Source organism: Oenanthe melanoleuca, chromosome 3 (genome assembly GCF_029582105.1).
Source record: "Oenanthe melanoleuca isolate GR-GAL-2019-014 chromosome 3, OMel1.0, whole genome shotgun sequence".
In the NCBI taxonomy this organism is placed as follows: Eukaryota; Metazoa; Chordata; class Aves; order Passeriformes; family Muscicapidae; genus Oenanthe; species Oenanthe melanoleuca.
Window position 1 is genome coordinate 22,060,600 of NC_079336.1, and position 19,043 is coordinate 22,079,642.

At 37.4% G+C, this 19,043-nt stretch overlaps 1 protein-coding gene across 1 annotated transcript in view; it reads left to right on the forward strand.

Moving 5' to 3' along the window:
* AGPAT5 (1-acylglycerol-3-phosphate O-acyltransferase 5) overlaps positions 1 to 19,043 on the forward strand; it is a 52,864-nt gene that overhangs the window by 6,934 nt on the left and 26,887 nt on the right. The window contains exons 2-4 of the mRNA XM_056488353.1: positions 8,142 to 8,211; positions 8,425 to 8,540; positions 13,590 to 13,679. Coding sequence (XP_056344328.1) covers positions 8,142 to 8,211; positions 8,425 to 8,540; positions 13,590 to 13,679 — 276 coding nt within the window. The remainder of the gene's footprint in view (positions 1 to 8,141; positions 8,212 to 8,424; positions 8,541 to 13,589; positions 13,680 to 19,043) is intronic.

Consider the following 19,043-nt stretch of genomic DNA (forward strand, 5'->3'; position numbering starts at 1 on the left):
TTTTATTTATCACTTTTTGGTTTTAACCTGCATTTTAACCTGATTTTTATACCCTTTACTCTTTTTGTATTTAACTGTTCTGATAGATGCTGGGCCATGGAGTTCCACAGTGCTCTTCCATGCCCTTTTCTTCTGCTTACATAATATGTTTGGATACTTTATGTAAGGGTGATTGTTAATTTAGATGTTTTTTTCTCCTGGTACTCTACCATCAGACACTGTTCTTACTAAGAGAAGATTCTGTTCATAGTTAAACATTTGAGTGCAGTTATTTCAAACTTTTTGCCTTAGGCTTGCAGGTGGGATATCCTTTTTTTCTCAGTTTTAGCTGTGTTGGATAAAGTAAGCTCAGATGTCAGGGATTTTGACATTACAGTTATGAGAAAGCATATCTTCTTGGGGGGAAAATACTCTTTAATCTATCTTCAGTCACTTTGAATTTATCCTGTGAAGGGATTTGGTATAAAAAAACAGGGAAATTATTTTCTTTTGTTTGTTTCATTTCTGTCAAATACTACTTGTCATTTTCTCTGTTACAACAAGATCCTCTGTGGAAGTAGAAAATAGCATTTATGCTAGTTTGATTTTTAAATATAAAGTAAACTGCACATGATTTGGTCAAATTTGTATTTTAGCTCATGACTAGGTATAAAAAGATATTAGTTTGGATTGCTTTGAACTGTATTGTGGTAGTTGAAATAATTTTACCTGATGAACTTACGGATTGACTCGAAGACTTCTATGTTCCATTTCCTAGGGCTACTTGGGAATCTGAGGGCATGCCTGTTTCTTTTTGAGTAAGCAAACAGTACATAGTTCCCAGCAAGCTGCAGGTGAACTGGCTCATTCACATGCTGTGGTGGTGAGCAGATGAGAGTGATTTTAATGTGGTGATTTTTGAGGCTAATCAGTTTACTGTGTTCAATTCTGGAGGCAGAATTATTGCAGATACCTCCCTACATGTTCTTATGCTTAAATTCTAAATACTTACTGGCAGTGTATGGAGAAGCTTTCAAAAATCCTCTTCCACAATCACAAGCAGAGACTAGAGATGTTTCATAATCATCCTCATTCATGTCAACTCACTGAGAGCTTCACAGGAGCTTTCAGACTGTACTTGATACAAATAGTTGTAAGGATATTACAAATAAAGATGCAAACAACTCCGTGGAGTCCAAGGCATTTAGAAGCAAAGTTCCTATTACAAAGAGCTCTGGCTGGAGGAAACGCTGCAAACTGCCCCAAGGTTTCCTGCTCATGTCTGGTGGGCAAAGGGTATTTCCAGAGTGAGCTTTCATGGACATTGCGTATATTTTCCACTACAGAAGGGTTATAAAGTAAACAATGGCTACATAAAGTGTGGGTTGCTTTTTCCCTTCTTTTAAGGAAATTACAAAAATGTGCGTGAAGAGGTCTCCAGAGATGCAAAAGGCTTATAAAGAGACTTTCTCCTATTGAAACAGGTGAAATACTTACTTCCACTCTTGCACTAGAAGACATGCTCAGGTTTTATGTAATACCAAGATGCCAGATGTTCAGAAAAACACTCCTGTTGAAATCTCATCATATAAATAATCATCTTTCATGTATGTCCTGAAGTATGTGCAATTACTATTTAAAAAAAAATTGTTCTCGGTGATTTATGATGAAAGTTAGATGCTCTAATTTTGATTTTTCCAGACGGTCTCTGACTGTAATGGTGGGTTCATGCCATTGAACTGCAGTTCAGTCAAAAGCAAGAAATTATTTGGGCGCTGAAAACAAGACTTTTTCAGACTTAAGATGTCAGAATCTTAAAATTAAAATCATGATAAATCTTGGGGTTTTTTCCTGTTACCAGGACTGGAACATTGAAGGTATACAGATGCCTTTTAAAAATTTTGTTAAGGATTCATCAGAGATCTAAGGAGTACAGGGGACATTACCTTTAATTCAGCTCAGAAACTGTAAAGCCTTTACAGTCAGCATCAGAACAAAATTACTTCTATACATGTATCTGGTACATGGAGGAAGTATAGCCATTCATGAAAGTCTGTCAATTTAGACCATAAGGCTAAAAGGTAGTATGAAATAAGAATGTACAGACTTCATATTTAACATCTGATGGTATTATTTAGTCCTACTTAATCTAAATAGGTTGCTACTATAGTTTTTTTACAAAAAGAAAGTTAAATGCCAGTAAGTGTATTTTCTGAAGTTCTGTGCTCTCTGATTTAATTAAGTGAAAAATATTTTTTAAAAAAATTTTTAATTACATTACATATAGGAATCTTTTCAATATTCTCCAGAGCTTAATCTCTTAGCAATGTTTTTTTTTTTTTTTTTTTTTTTTTGCTGAACCCCAGTAAAATACAGAATGTTTGAATGAACTCTGCTTCAATAAAATGGATTGCTTTGTGATTTTATGGTTTGCTGCTGAGCTTGCTAGAGCTGTCTGAGCAGCAGACTTCAGACTTGTGCAATTCTGTGTTGAGCAGATAGTCCCTAAAGAGGTTATGGCATGTAGCAGTAGTATGATTGTTACCTTAAAGCTGTGTGTCCTAAAGGTATTTTTAGAAAATTTATAACCTTTTTTTTTTTCAGATTTAGAGAAAACGCAACTAAAAACATGAAAGTCCTTCCTCTTCTGTTCTATTCATATTCCTTATGCTGTAGGCAAGTGAAGCCTGTATCTGTTAAATGTGAATAAAAGTGCTTCTCTGTCTTCTGTGAAAAAAAATAAACATTTAATATCCTTATAGTAAGACACCTGAGAACCTGAGAAATTTGTCAGCCCCAAGTACAGATTCACTCTCTGTCTCCTATTCTTGAGTCTGCTTCTAGTCAATCAGGTAAATAGATTCTATGGCGTGAGGTGGTTTCTCAGAAAACTCAAAGGACTTGTGACATGAGGCAGGTTTTTAGTCCAAGAGAATTGAAAGAACTTGACTGAAGATGCCTGCAGCAGTGCTGCAGAGTTCAGCTTGCACAGGGTGTGTGTTGACTTCAGAAGCTGCTACCTGGTAGTCGTTTTGGTTGTTCATGCAAGCTCCACCCCTTGCACCAGAAAATTGTATCCAGATTTTGTAACAAACAGACCAGAAATATGTCTTAGGATACTATTTATTTTAGTAGACCTGTTGTCGTAGTGCCCATCTAACAGATTCTCTTGTCCCAAAGAGCACACAGTCCCTTTTATTAATCGTGAAGGAATAGTGAAGTGGAGAGAGGTGAATTTTGTGAGGATAGTACAGCTGAGTAGGAAGTCCATGTGGTTCTTTTGAAGTGATGATGTCTTGACTTTTTCTGCAGAAGAGGGAAGAAATGTTCTCCCCCTGTTGTCCTGCTTTTATCCCTCTTTCTGGTTGCTATTGCCTGTACTTATGAGCTGATGTTTTTCCTGAACACAGTGCTCTGCTTTCAAAAAGTACTCCAGTGAACATTAGTTTTGTTTAAGTAACAGCAAAGATGGGAACATCATTCTTCAATTCACACCTGTTTTCTTTGAATGGGGAAGGGAGGAGAGTTAAGAAGTCTGAGGAACCAAGACTGAGTGTGCTGGTAGACTGATAGACATCAGATGAGATGGCCCAGGTTTTTACCAGCAGCAACCAGTTGCCTTGCCTTAATGCTGCTGAAGCAGGTCACGCTAATCAGAAGATCTGCTTCCAGATCAACTTCTAATTGCTCCCATTATCAGCCACATCCAATTACAATATTAACGTGATCTCCTTGCTAGGAGTTTGATGTGATCACCAAATCAAGCAGATCTTCTGATACTATGATTACTTTTACCTAGTTATTTTTTGCCATGGCAGTGTTTACTGAGCTAATATTGCTATGACATGATGAAATGATCTATTTAATTTTCTTTGGTATGTAAAGATTTCATAAGAAGGAAATAAAAATTTTAAACCCTAAATTAGGAGTGTCCACCTTGTTTCAGTGAAAACCTTTGTGCAAATTATGGGTTGTTTGGGTGTGGCTGCTGTGCTGGACTGTTTCACATTGCTACGTGACCTACCATATTAGCACAGCCGTAGCTGAGTATGTTGCACTGGAAAAAGCAGTCTGGTAGGGAAGCTGAAACTGGTGTCACCAGATCACCCAGGAGCTCCCATTTGCATGCCTAGATCAGCCTATCACTGAATTAGTACATTCTCCCTGCAGAACTACTTGTAACTTCCTGCTAATTCAGCAAAGCTTCACCTGGACAGGACACCCTGAGGTGTGTCTTTTGGCTGCTGAGCCTGTGAACAGCTTGGTGTATGGCATCCATGGAAGCTGGGTTCCAGCCTTCCTGCAGAAGGGATCTAATAGCATCCAGTTTTCTTTATTTGAGACCTCACTGTATTGAGTTTGACAGTGCTGCTGTGTAAACAGACCTGAAAGGCCCACATTAACACTAACTGTATTACCCATTACTGTAAACTGGGCTGTGAAGCAACCAAAACATGGCTAAAAGCACACATTTCAGTGTTGTGTACACAAGTGGTGTTTGCAGTGTTAGACTGTAAATCTGCATTTTAAACATTTTCCCTCAAATCTTTGCTTACTTTGGCTTGCTGTGTTGCTCTTCCTTTTGACTTGTTTTCTTTGCTTGACTTCATTGTGCCTTTTTTTTTTTTTTTTTTAACAGCAGATTCTATTCTAAATGAACAGGTTCCTCACTTGCTTTGCTGTGGCTGACAGGGCACTAATCAGTTCATTAAGCTGATAGGTAGAATATATGTATACTGTAGTGTCTGGGGAGCCATGCATGAAGTAAATGAAACACCTATGCTGACATTCAAATTACCTGCCAAGCATGTCCTGCATGTCCTACCTTGCTTCCCATCCCTGCTTATGCTCTGCACACCCTGGGAGCAGCCCTGCTCCTCTAGGAGGGCTGGGAGTCTTTAAGCCACTCTGATATCTTCAGGTTGCTTCCAAAGGGGCTTGAATACAGGTGGGTGCTGTGGACTCTTGTTTGTACCCTGCTGTCCCTGGCGAGTCACTCAAGTGCTGCCCTGAGCACTGTGCTAGGAGCACCAAGGTCATGGGTTTGATCACCATAAGGGCATTTGCTTAACAGGTGGACTCGAGGATCCTCGTGGGTCTCTTCCAACCCAGAATATCCTGTGACTCTGTAATTCACTGTGGCCCCCCAACATCTTCGGCACCAGCAAACTCAAGAATCAGGGGCTGCACAGCCTCTGCAGCAAGGAATTCTGCAAAGTTAGCTAAGAAAAATAGCAGGGAATCAGAGGTTTTCTGGGGGCCATGAAGAAGACTACTGTATTGTTTTCTTCTGCAGCTATTAAATACATTAGGTGCTCTGGTTTACCTAAACACATCAGATGGCCAGAATTTGGAGTCTTGTCCTGAGCAGACTTTTCTCCTCTTTATCCACAGGTTAATTCCTCACACACCATCTCAAAGGAAAAAGGACATTTCTGTAGGATTCAAAGCTCTTAATTGTTACCCTTATGTTGTCTATGGTGAATATTTTCAGAAGTCAAATGAAGTAAAAAATGCTTTGGTCTCTGAAGGAGAGCTGCGTGGGTGCCCACAGAGTAGGTGTCTCCTGGGGCTGCAGGCTGGAAGTTGCCATTCTTAGCTACTTGTAGTAACAGTTGTAAGTTTGTAGCTCAGTTCTTTAACTGAGAGTGTCTAAGGTGAATAGCTGCTGGCCTTTGATGAACTGTATAAGCCTTTCCTCGAGATCAGTGAAATGGGCAGTGCTGAAGTTGATGATGCTGCAGATAAAGCTGGTGCATCCTCTTAGGCTGAGCCTTCTGAGCAAACAAAATAGAGCTTTCAGATTTTCTCATTCTTACCTTCACTTTGAAATAAAACATCTAGGTTTTGTGTGTTTAATGAGAACTGATATAAATAAGATTTTTTTTTTCTTTTTTAGTTCTGTACAACTTCTGTACAGCTTTCTGTTTTTAGTTCTGGCCATGTGTTTTATCATGAGTAAAAGATTGTAGTCCATTGCATGTAAACATATCTAAGCCTTAGGGTAGGCCATCATGTTGTGAATAGAAGTTGTTTACAGGAACAGTGAGTGGGTGTTCCTCTGGGGTTAAAAAGTTAACTAGATCCAATCTTACTGAACTAAAAAATTACACAGATTAACTGTTATATTTGGCAAACACCGGCATGCATTTTTTAGTGGGAATGATCCTTTATATTTGTTTTTACCCATGCAGTAGTCCAAAGCAAGTGCTTTAAATTGTGGGTTTGATTGCACTTGAGATTCTGACTTGATACATTAAAGTGGAAATATTTACAAGTTGAAGTTATAAATTGTACATTTCAAGCCCTGTTTCTTGTGTGGAGCAGCCCTTGGGGTCGAGGGCAGGTTTTGTTTTCCTCTTGTTCTTATTTTTCTTCTACATTTTAGAAAAGCTCAAATAACATTCAGGACCTTCTGGTTTAATGGTTTCCTCTACTGGGCCTTCTCTCTTACTCTGAAATTCTCTTTGCCAGAAACTGCATAGTGGAGTCTTAACTTGAAATTAAAGAAAACAGTATTTATGGATGTTGTGCATAACAGTGCTGGGAAAGCACACGCTTGTAAAATGAAATTTTAACTCTGTAAGAGTAGGAGGATTTGTTTTGGAGGAATTTGAACTGTAAGGTCAATCCTCCAATTGCTACCTTACTCTAAACTGTGTGTGGTACCTAGTGTCAGCAGTAAGGTTATAAATTCTGGTATTTCAATGAGAAGACTACTCCTTTAGCAGAATCGTCTTCAAATTTCTCAGATACTTTTCAGAATATACTTGTCAACTGACTTGTTACAAATATTGTTCAGTTAGAATTTATTGTGCATGCATGCCTTTTTCTTTTTTTTGGAAAAAAATAACTCAAGTTATATCCTCTTTTACTGTATGCTGAATGATCACATATTGACTGAGTATCTCAGTTCACCGATATCTGGTTTCGGCCTTGAAAACAAAACTTGATCAACAATGTGGTTGTATTTTCAAAGAAGAAACAGCATGAATGTAAAAAATACAGTGTTTTTGTGGGTTTTTTGCCTAGAGTTAACAATATTAGCCATCCAGTATCACAGGTTACCTGAGAGATGGACAGAGTTTCGAGAGGTGCTGGTAGAGACCTTCTATAAGGATCAATATGAGATTTGGTATACTAAATTATACCAATTAAGGTATGGATGTTAGTTCTTCCTGATGAAATTCCAGTATTGCCCAGACTAGGGAAGTGATGATAATAGGTGGGTAAACCTTCCATATAGCACTTCACTTTTTTGGTAAATGGAATAATTTCAAAGTAATGTGTATGTCTGATGCAGCCATCTTCTAGAAACAAGGAGTATGTCCATTGGCAGAACACTGGTGAAAGCCTACCTAGAATGTGCTAGAAAAGCTAGGTTTCATTAAGTAATGAAAGAGTTTATTAAAGGTAATTGAACAGCAACATTGGTTCTTCAAAATTAGAATTATTTAATTTCTCATTTTATATTTGAAAATAACTGAATGAATCCATTTTAAAAGAGTGACCTAGATTCTAGCATCAGCATCTTGTTTTGTAGTCATGCTCTCAGAAGGTTGTTTCACTAGTAGACCAGTACCTTTCAGGGGTGAGAAACTACAAGGTGAAAGTGTGTTTTTATTATAGTAGAGGAAAAGATATTTGAAAACCTGCTGTTTAGAAGCCACAGACTAATTTAAAGGCACCCGTCAATCTCATGCTTTTTTTGTTCACTCTTGATGGTTAAAATCATGGCAAATGGTTGAGATTTTGTTCTTGATCTAATCCAGGAAAAATTTACCATTTTAGATTGAATGATATCAAGTGTGCGGCTAAAGCATGTCTTGTTCATTAGATGTATAAATTAAATGGTGATTTTGCACATGTCTGTGATTCCTCATTAACTTCAGTTATATTAATGTGGCTGAAGGTCACCTTCCATGGATCCAGTTCTAAGACTATGGCACAAGAACTGAATAAGTTTTTTAAGCCCTCATTAATTAATATTTATAGCTTTGTTGATAAGTCAGTTGTTTGTGTAGGGGTACTTTGTCTGTTGATGATGCTAGCTTGCTGACAGTTTTCCTAGTAAAAAGCCAGTTACTGCATTGGATCTCATCACTGCCTAATGCAATGAAAAATTATAAAGTAATACTGCATATTTTTTAATTTTTTTTTAGGTAATTATCTACGGGGATTTGCCAAAAAATAAAGAAAATGTAATATATTTATCAAATCATCAGTGTACAGGTTTGTATTTTTTTTGCTTGTCTTAACACTTTTATAGATTTAAAAAAATCTACTTGTCTGTTTACTGTGTCTCTTTCCAGGCTTGCCCTAACAAGCAAGAACTTCTAGTTCAAAAACCTTTAATGACATTTGTACATCCCACATGTAGTTTTTGTTTCATCAGTGGCAATGAAGAGGCAATTTAGTGATTACTTTTGGCTTTTGTCGTTGCAGTTGATTGGATTATCGCGGACATGCTGGCGATCAGGCAGAACGCGCTCGGCCACGTCCGGTACGTCCTGAAGGACGGCTTAAAGTGGCTTCCACTGTACGGCTGGTACTTTTCACAGGTGAGCCACTTCCCTCTTTCCTTGCTGTTTGTGAGCCAATATGTAAGATGTACCCACCCTCTGTTTTCCATGCATGCTGTGAAGATATAGTTCTGAGCTGGCATTCGGTTCTTTGAACATGAAAGCAGCTGGTTTCACTCAGTGTAGTTAGATGTGTCTTTTAGTTGAGAGACAGTTACTAAAAATGCAGTTTACTTTTCCAAATGGATACTTATTACGGATAGAATTAAGTGTAGAGTCTGTTCAGAGTATTTCAGAATATTCTAAAACTTTGTTCTTTATACAGTCCAAAACTCCAGTTTGTAGTCATGCTCTCAGAAGGTTGGCAGAAGGTGCAAATAGATTTTTTTGCTGTGTATCATGCTACAAATGGGGAGAAAATTTGCATTACTGTTTGATGTACTTCTTTGTTTTTCAGTTGTTTTGGTTTTAGCTCAATATAAAAGAGAAAATTTGGATCTTAGTATAGTGTGGAGGAAAGGCAGATAGATTCTGCCTCCATGAAAATGTTTGGACTTCAGTCAAGCAAAAACCTGAGTCTAACAGTATTTCCACCTTTTTCTTTCTCCTCTTTCTGCATAATATTCCTTTTATTCCTTCTAATCTGAGAGCTCAACCTCATTTGACTCAAATTTATTCAATTACTGAGAAATAGTGGGACACTGTCACTGAACAGCCAACATACTGAGTGGATATGATCTGCAGTCTAAAATGGTGGAGAGCAGATAGCTTACTTCCCTAAAATCCTCTGTGAATTTACCACATTTGTGGTTTGCTTTTTCTGAAAGCAGAACTATTTCTATTTGAAACAAAATAAAATGTAGTGGTGGATGGTTTTAGAAGTACTGGCCTTTTTTTTGGTGAGCAGAAATGGCTTCATGGTACTTATCTCAGGGTTTAGATGGGTGCTTAATTATTAGAATAGAAATGGGTAGTGTTTTTGGTAGTGGTTATTCAGTAAGACTTTTCTCCTTTGTCTTCTCCATTTCATCTTAATGTGTTCTCTGAATATTAGTTTGCTTTATGTCCCTCACCCCATTGCCCAGGCAAGGAAAAGAAAAAAAAAACAAACACATGCTTAAGAAAATACTTGTAATAGAATTCGACAGTTTGATTGAATTGGCTGCCAGTCCTGTCCAAGAGGGCAAGAAGGTGGAGAACACTGAGAGAAATATTATGCTGGATATGACTGGAACTACATATTAATTTGTAAAGGAGTATATGAAGAATAGGTAACTACAGGTGTATGTTCAAATAAGAGGATTTACTTTTTCCCCTCATATTTGCAGCACATCCAATGTCTTCAGCTTGATGGTTGAAAATCTTTGTTGTCTTCTGGATGAGTACCTTAGTGAGTAGGCTATAGATCTAGGCTGGAGCATGGGTGGTTGCCATTGTTTCTACTAAAATTGGTATGTTTAGAGAAGTATATGCTGCAGAGAAAATGAGAAAGCTGGTCACAATTTCTTTTGTTGGTAGATCTGCTGTCCCAGTCCCCTAAATAACTACAAACTGTCAGACCCTGTGTGCATTAGGAGAAAATTGAATTCTCAGTTGTCTAATGCTTGCCATTAATGCTTTTCTACGTTTTTTGTCCACAGAAGTGGGTGATCTGCTGCATGGAAATATTTTACTCTTTGTCCTAGCCTTTAGTCATTACAATGGTGGTGATTTAAGTCTGCTTTAATTAAACTACAAACAGGATATATATTCCATCCAGTATCACTAGGTGTCCAGAATTTTTTTTTTCAAGATTTTGGAAAATTACTTTTGCTATGAGGAATATCCGGTGCTAGTTTCCTGAGTGGTATATTGACTGTTAAAAGGAGGTTCCTGTGGAAATTAACCTGAATGACACTTACATTTTTAACCAAAACATTTTTAATCAAATAAATATTTTAATCTAATAAAATCTATTCAGCTTTGGACTACTCAAAAAATAACATTTCTTCAAGATTTAGTGGGGGGTGATTATATATATTTTTATATATATATTTAAATCAGTGACACAATTGACAGGCAGGGATGACACATATATGCTTAAATGACTGAGACGGGATGCAGAAGGCCTGCAGTGCAAGCTAATAGGTATTTTTATTGTTTTTATCACACCAAACAGTGCAAAAACATAAAACACTTCCTGCCCTTCCTGTTGATGTTCTGTCAGTGATGTCACTTACACTCCACTAAAAGTTTCCAGAGCCACATAATTACGCCATGCTTACGGAATTCATATTCCCTTCCTCAGGTAAACATCCTGTTTGGAAATAAACGTGGTCTGGATGTCCAGGAGAGCAAAATTCAGGCACAAAGGAAGTATATTTGTAAACACAATCCATTGTTGACTGAGAGAGGGGCTTTTAAAGTACAGCGGAAAAATATTATAACCTTAAAAACAGTACTTCCAGAAATCTGTTTTGAAGAGTGTTCATATATTTGATCTCTTACTGAAAAGGAAATGCAATACAAATTGGGGAATTTGAGCTATATACAGTCACATAACTAGCATTCTTCTTTGAGGCAGCTATCTAATAGCAAGGAAAGAAAAGAAACACTTAAATTAACCTATTATGTTCCAAGTGTGATTTATTAGGTAGTACCGATTTCTTTTCATAAAACTGTCTTTATTATTTTTGGGTGGATCTGAAATATTTTTTTTGCCCCTATCATTTGCTACAAATTCATCCTATGACTCCTGTTTGCTTATACCATCCAATTCATTCCTATTTATCTTATACCCCAATGCAGCTGGGATGTATTTTGAAAAGTATTTTTGATAGCCCACAGCTTGCTTGACTTTTTAACATAGGAAGTATGTCTTTATCTTCTCTGTTTACCAGCATCAGCTTGTGCACTGTTTTGGTTATTCCTGAGTTTTAGCCATGTATCCTGCCTCTCTTTAGCTTTGTACCCCTGAGCCACAGGGACCTGACATAGTGGTGGAGTTGGGGTGATGAATGCAGCGAACCTGATCTTGTGATACTTTGTCTGTTCTTATGTTACATGACTCTGTACTCATTTACTTGAGAAGTGCAAATCTATTTCTGAGCATTAAAATGTCTGGTGTGCGACACCACATCTATCTTTGGTTTCATGGTGTGTGTCCCTGACCAAACAGTCCAACAGTAACTTCATTTGTCCAAGTTGACAAATTAAACAAGGAAAAGTTGCTTCAGAATTTTTCCAGTTTATTGCTGATTAGTAATTTTATGACAAGGGAATGTCTCAATTCCAGGTTTCTCTTATTTATCAAGCTTGACCTAGCTGAGCTCAGAGAGAACAATGACTTACCCATTACATGGAAGTCTTATATAGTAGATGAATTTTTTCTAATCCCTCAAACTGAGTTTGCCTTTCCTGGAAGGGGTGGTTGTGTTGAGTGTCTGAATACAACTGTCCTTAAGTCTGCTTAAGACTTCTGTTTTCCTTTAATAGTGTCAGATCTTGAAAACGGTCTTATATGTGGAGTATGGAGATAACATGAGGCTCTCTGTTTACTACACAGCTGAAGAAGCCTTTTTCTGTTCATGCTGCTTTCTGTCTGGGACTGTTAAACTGCATGTGGGATGGTCCCAATATCATGCCACAGCCAAGCTCAGTGAGCTGGGGAATTCTGTTGGTGGTTTTTGGTCTCCTGCCAGTCACAGCAGCAGAACTGAGTATGCTGGCTACTTCACCTTGGGAGGGAACCACAGATGATGAACTTAAGACAGAATATTTAGTATGCAGTTAATGCATAATTGGCTTTCTGTTCCCTTTCACTGCAGCTTTTGAAGTACAACTCAAAAGTCACATCAAACACCACTAGCTAAGCAGCCGTCTCTCCACACCATGAAAAGCAAAGGCTCAAATCACTTTGCATAACCACCTCTTTTGCCTGCCTCCTCCTAGCCTCTCAAATTTTATTCCTGTCCATGCCATTGACATAGCTCTGCACACAGCCACCTCCCCTGTTTCTACAATGTACTTTATCTTTTCATGAGATCAGGTATTTGAATGAGGCTCAGCTCTTGGTTTAGTCTTACTGTCACCTTTCTGTTAAGAGTGTGTAAAACCATAAATGGACAGAAGTTGTCTGACAAATCCTAATGCCAATTGTCATGGTGAACAGAAAAGAGTATTACCAAGTTATGGAGTCAGCTGGAAAACCTATGAAAATAATGTACCTTAAACATGAAATTCTGTTATTTGGAAGCTAATTTTGTTTTTTCCAGACTTCATTGTATCAGTAGTTCATAGCTGGTGCTTGTTTGTTTACATCCTCTTTCTCTGTAGATAAAAAAACAGAAGAGGGAAATGATAGGGGAAATTTTTCTTTGTGTGTACTTTTACTGAAGTTTTGTCATAAATTGTGTGCAAAAAGTTATAAAATAAATCTCTTCAAGGACATAGTTTAACTTTTAATAATAATTTTCAGTAAAAACAGTTATAGAAAATTCTTTGCCTTGTGAAGATTTTGGTTTATTCAATTATTATCTTGGTTTATATCTTCTTTATTAAAAGTTTGATTCTCTAGTGAAGTGCACGGAGGTTTTCAAGACCTACGCTAGTCACTTTTGTGCTATTCATAAATTTTGTATGTAGAAGTATGATATTTGCATTCCCAGTATTTGCATTAGTTACTATTTAATAGCAGGCACATAGAATTGAAAGCATTGATGTGTAAGTACTTGTGAGTAACTTCAGTTCTGTGATTTTCCCTTGGTACACAAATGAAGCTGCATGTCCGCATTGTTGGGAATAAATACCCTGGGGTCACTTCTAATGCCATCTTCTAGTTAATTATTTAACACCTTTAAACAAGACACTTCAAGTGTCTTATGCATTAGGGGTTTTTTGTGTCTGATTTTTATTTAAACAGATTTTGTGAACTGAAGTATATGCAAATGTAAAATTAGTTTCACATGTTTTTGTGATAGGAGAAAATGTCTTGTAGGCAATTTGCAGCGTGAGTCATAAAGATGACTTGTCATTGTCTCTTGTTTGAGCTATTCTACGTTAAACTACTTAAATATTTAATGTTTTCCCTTTCTTTTCTCTCTCTGATAGCATGGAGGAGTCTATGTTAAAAGAAGTGCCAAATTCAATGAGAAAGAAATGAGAGAGAAGTTGCGGACCCAGATGAAAGCTGAGACTCCAGTAAGCTTATACCTTCCTTCTCATTTCTTTGACTTTTTTAATGGCAAAGGCTTGTTGGAGACAAGAGCCATGCCCGATATCCACAAACTACTAAGATGGTAATCATGGATTTGTTTTCTTTCTGTGTTTTTACAGTTACTTTCTGTAATTAGAGTGTTACCTCCAATTAAACTGAGGAAAATTTGACTGGTTCTTTATGGTTGACAGGAACTTCATGATCCTCTCTATAGAGTACAGGGGGGATCCGAACTTAGAACATGAACTGTAGTACCTTCCTGGAGAAACCACTATTTCAAAAGAGAAACCCTCTTGTTTCAAACGACAGCATTTTGACTACTGTGTGCTTTTCAGAGACTAATATGCTTGACTTCTAAAAGTCAAGAACCTTTCCTACCAAATGTTAATTAGTCATCACAATGATCAATCATTTTTAATGGCAATGACATCTTAGAATTGAATAACTTTGTCTGCTATGCCTGGAGGAAGGAAAAAAACCCAAAACAAACTCTTGATAATTTTCTATTTGAAGAATGACTTTTACTGCCAAGTGACTTTTCTCATGACTCCCTGTATGGTTTGTGGCTCAGTGGTTAGAATCACTGTGCTTTGCTTCCATTACTTGCTGTGCATTAAATTTTTTTCCTCCTTTTTTGCCAAGCTAAAAAAAAAAAACAACTAAGCAAGCCTTGATAAAGAACAGTTAAACTTCCATTTTTTTAAAAATTGTGTTATTAGGACTTAGATTCCTCATATTGTCAAATCTTTTATAAGCTGAGACTTGGGTAAAAAGAGTTCATAGGTTGTTCTGACATTCATAATACTATTTTTTTTTTCTTATTTGGAGGTAGTGAGTTTATATTTGTGCATGTATCTGTGTTGAAAAAGTAAATTGACCGTGTGCTTACTGAGAAATTTAAATGAGTAAAGTGTCCTTATTTCAGACAGTGCTCAAACTCATTTTGTCTTCAACTAAGATTTAATATGATTTTTTTTGTTTTAATTAAGCAAAGAAAATTCCAATTGTTGGGATACAAATTAGGCCAGAAATACAACAAATAAACAGTACCTAATCAATGATGTCCACAGAGAGGATGGTCATGTTCAGTGGTGGCAATCTTCACCCTAACTCAAGGAGGGTCCTGGGATGTAAAGAGTTTGTGTTGCCTCAATATTTGCCAAATGTCAGTGGTAAAGACTCTACTTGCTGTAAAACTTGTGGTGTAATGGAATAAGCAAAGGCTGTTTGCAGGATGTATGAAACATTGTAGTCATCCCCCTAAGCAGAGTGCTGGTTAAGTTCATTGTAGTTAGTCTGGATGAAATTAGCTAGCGAGGCGTTTTCCGGCATAGGCCCTTGGGTTTCTTGCTAGCTAAAGGGACAGGTTCTGTTTGAGTCTGGCTTCCCTCTGCACCCCCTAAAAAGCAGGGGTTTGTTGTTATTATAAGGTTTTCATTGTGATGAGTCTTAATTTCAAGTCTGTGTTAAATTAATCTCCTTTATAAAAATGTCTATTTTTTCTTTTAATACAATCTTGGGAAGATGTGCCTAGAAACTCATCTCATTATGTCCTTGGAAAGCTGCAAATGGTGTTCAGCCTTGCTGCAGTGTGTCATTTTAGCACAGTGGGAATGTGAGGAGAGGTTTAAGCAAAAATCTTTTCTTTAAAGATACAACTGATGTGGGTTCTGCTTTCCATGTGGTTAGTAAGTAAAATAAATCCAGAATTCTTTGTTTGTGGAATCATCTTTCTTCTCCCTACTGAGCTAGATGTAGATTGAAAGCCTATACCTAACCTATAAAAATTTATGCCTAATAAATATGGGACCACTTGGATACACTTGTTTTTTGATGCAGTTTAGCTCTCTAGGAGTTTGGTGGCATTGGAAATGAGCACAGACATGCATACCAGGCAGTTGTTGTTGTTGCCATTTGCCTTATATTATCAAGTGTTGCAGTATAGAAGAGAAATAAGTGTAACTGCTGCAGAAAATAATTTTTTAAAATCTCTCAATCAAACCATATAGGTTAGTGACATTTAAATTTACAAAACCAAAGTCATCAAAAGCTTATTTACTGAGGCAAATGTTTGCATCTGCAGAGGTACCAGACACAGACTGTTGAGCTCTCATTTGAGGGAAGACTAAACTTCTTATACAGCCCACTTTATCTGAGAATTTAAATATAGATGCTATTAATGGCCTTTAACCTATAGTTACTAGTGTGAGAAGAACATGATAACCTGTGTCCTTATTGCATTATTCTTGCAGTTCTGCAACTTAGCTTGACATTTATGAGCAACCATATTGCTTTTAAAATGAAGACATTTTGATCAAGTATGCCCTGAACTCATCAGCTTCATGCAAAAATAACTAATCTATGACTCCGGAATTTTCATGGGCTGTATGCTACAGCTCAGGGTGGACTTTCCTCAGTTCAGTGGGCAGCTGGTGTAGCTTAGTCATTTTTTGTGAACGTGGTAGAGTTCTTTCTTTAATGTAGAGATGAGCTGGCCTTTCAGCTGCTCAGGAAAGATTTATGTACCAATAAAGAAGAGATGGACAGGAATCTGTGTTAAGGGTCACGTTGTTATTTACAGTTTCTCTCCACACACAATTTAAACAAAAGAATCCAGATGATTAATGCTCAGTCTGTCTGGAGCCATCCCTTTTCCCATTAAGAAATTGAAGATGTGAAGATTGAAGACAGAACCAGTCTTCTCCTTAGCATAGCAAGCTCTTTACTGCTTCACTGTGAACTGTTTTTTTAAATTATGACAAGTAAATTGGAGTTTAAACTGACAGGCAAAGTAAGGCTGCCTCTTGGCCTCTTACATGCACAGTACCATTTGATTAGTGCTCTGTCTCCTTCTGTGCAGACAGCATTGGACTGTGTGATTCTCCTTGCTCACCTTGTCTTATGAGTTCCACCCACCTGTCTGCTATAAACAGCCCCTTTTCCTGCCCTCAGGTCTGCAGCTGGTCCACGCTTCTTCCCAGATTCAGCACAGCAGTGTCAGACTGGCACAAAACTGATGGCAGGCTGAAACACTGTTGCACCCGTGTTTTCTCAGTGGGGATCTTGAACTAATATGTTTTCTTACTTATTTCTGGAAGTTGCTTTGCTTTTCAAATTCCCATTGAATTATATGTTTGAATGGTGCGTTATTGGCACTTTTGTTGATAAAAATCTCTCAAGATTGTGTGATTTGGTTTAAAATTCTGAAAAATTTGACTGATTGCTAACAAATTGCAATCTTATGTCTTGTTGTGAGAGCAGAGACTGTCACAGTGTTTAAAGAACACTTTTGTGTTAATGTTGTTCTAATGTAAGCCATAGATGAATGTAAGCCAAATGAATGGGTATCCAGGTGTTGATATTCTTAATCTGCTTGATTTATAAAGTTAATTCTTCTGAAGAGCAAACAATTCAATTTGATAACTGAAAATGTCACTTCTTTTTTTTTATCATGCATCGAGAGTAGGAAATATGCATTCTGAGATGTGGGATTTAACCCTGTACAACCAATATTTAGCTGATTATTATGTGTTTTGGTTTTGACATTCATTCACTCATAGAATAAATCACTGTGATGGGAAGAAATGCCAATCAAACAATAAGAACATAGAGGGTATGGATTCATTAATACAACTGCTATGAGTTTAAAGTTATAATTTTGTGATATATTTACTAATTTGCAAGTCCCTGACAACTGTAAATCACGGGTGTCCATGCTGCTTTTCCCACATAACCTTTTGTATTTTGTTCCAATTATAACAGATAAGCTTTCTCATACCATATCCCTTTCAGTTATTGATCTGAGTGGTGATGTTTCTCATCCAGTTCACTGGAAGCATACTTTCTAGGCAGTGGTCTAAATGGATATAGATATGAATATGTCTAGCTGTCAGGATACAATAGCAGTAATAATAATATTAAAATTAAGCAAGTGCATTGTTTAAGACAGTTTTGAATTTTGTAAATTAAAATATTTGTTTTCCCTTTGTCACTTGAGAACAGCACAGTAAATGCAAGATACTTTAGTCAGAGTTACTACTTCTTGATGCCCTATGTTCTTCTACAGAGTAGCATCTACTTAGTCCAGGATGTTCTCCAAAGCTCTTGGCCACCTTTTCTTGCAGTATGTTTATGGTTGTTCTGTATTCCAGGGACTCTGTATTGCTTTGCTGCTTTCCCCTGCTCCACCCCTACCAGCTCAATTTGTGGTGCTCTGATCTATCTCAGAGATTTCCACAGCTGCCCTGTCCCCCTATCCCCTCTCTGGAAGCACAGCCTCCCCTTAGTGCCATTGCTGTTTCTTTTTGCCTGTGAGACCTTGACAGTGCTGGGCAAATGAAGCATTGCTATTTAGGCCAATGCAGTTACTAACTTCCATTCATTTCATTTGTGGGCTGTGGCAAGTGCACTGACATTCCACTGGGGACTCTTCAGGTAGCTCCTGATCGGCAAAATGAAGATTTGCATATTTGTTGATGTTCTGGCTCCAACAAGAATCAGTAGGGTTCTACTACATGAATCCTGATTCACTCCTTCAAGCTTTCAAACTGATGAGAGATACCAAGTTTATTGACACCCACCCTTTCCACAGAATGAATGAAAATACCACATACCTAAGCATAGGGACCTATTGGTTAAAATTGGTGTCTCAATGAATTAGGGACTGTGGTAATCCAAAACTGTCTCTGCCATTTTGAACATGAGCACTGTATTTTGCAGCAATAAAGTGTGTAACTTTTATGGAGCTAATTGCCCTAATTGAAAAATCTGTATTAAAAATGGCCTAAACTGCAGCTAGTGTTTCTAGGCAATTAAAATGTTTCTACAAGTTCTTATCCCAAGTTCACGGAGCTTATTTAGTTATTAAAATCTTAGAGATTTGTAGTTCTTACAGTCTTTGGAAAAACTGCTTAAGGATTTAACTTCTGCTACCCATGGTGGAAGAAAAGCCAGTCATACAAGTGGTTCTGGTAGGCTAAACTGTACTGGAAGGATATCTTTGTCTTGTGCAGGACTGTGTGTGAGGATAAGTAGGTCATCTATTTACATTCATGAATTCTACTGTGAAAACACTCCTGATTAGCTATATAGCAGGTTATTATATGCTGAATTTAAAGCAAAAGCCTCTTCTCTGCCTTGTTGGTGTGCTTTCAACCCAGAGATACTCAGATTCTGGTCAACAGACCTGTTTGACTGCTTGTGTATTTAAAGGTTTACTAGAATAAGTAAAATACATTTTCAGTCTCTGGTTTGTATTACACACATAGGACTGGAGTAAGTAGATACTGTTCCCTGTTGTGTAATCAGCTTTTGGGGATGATTATCTGCTTTAAAGACCAGTAACAACA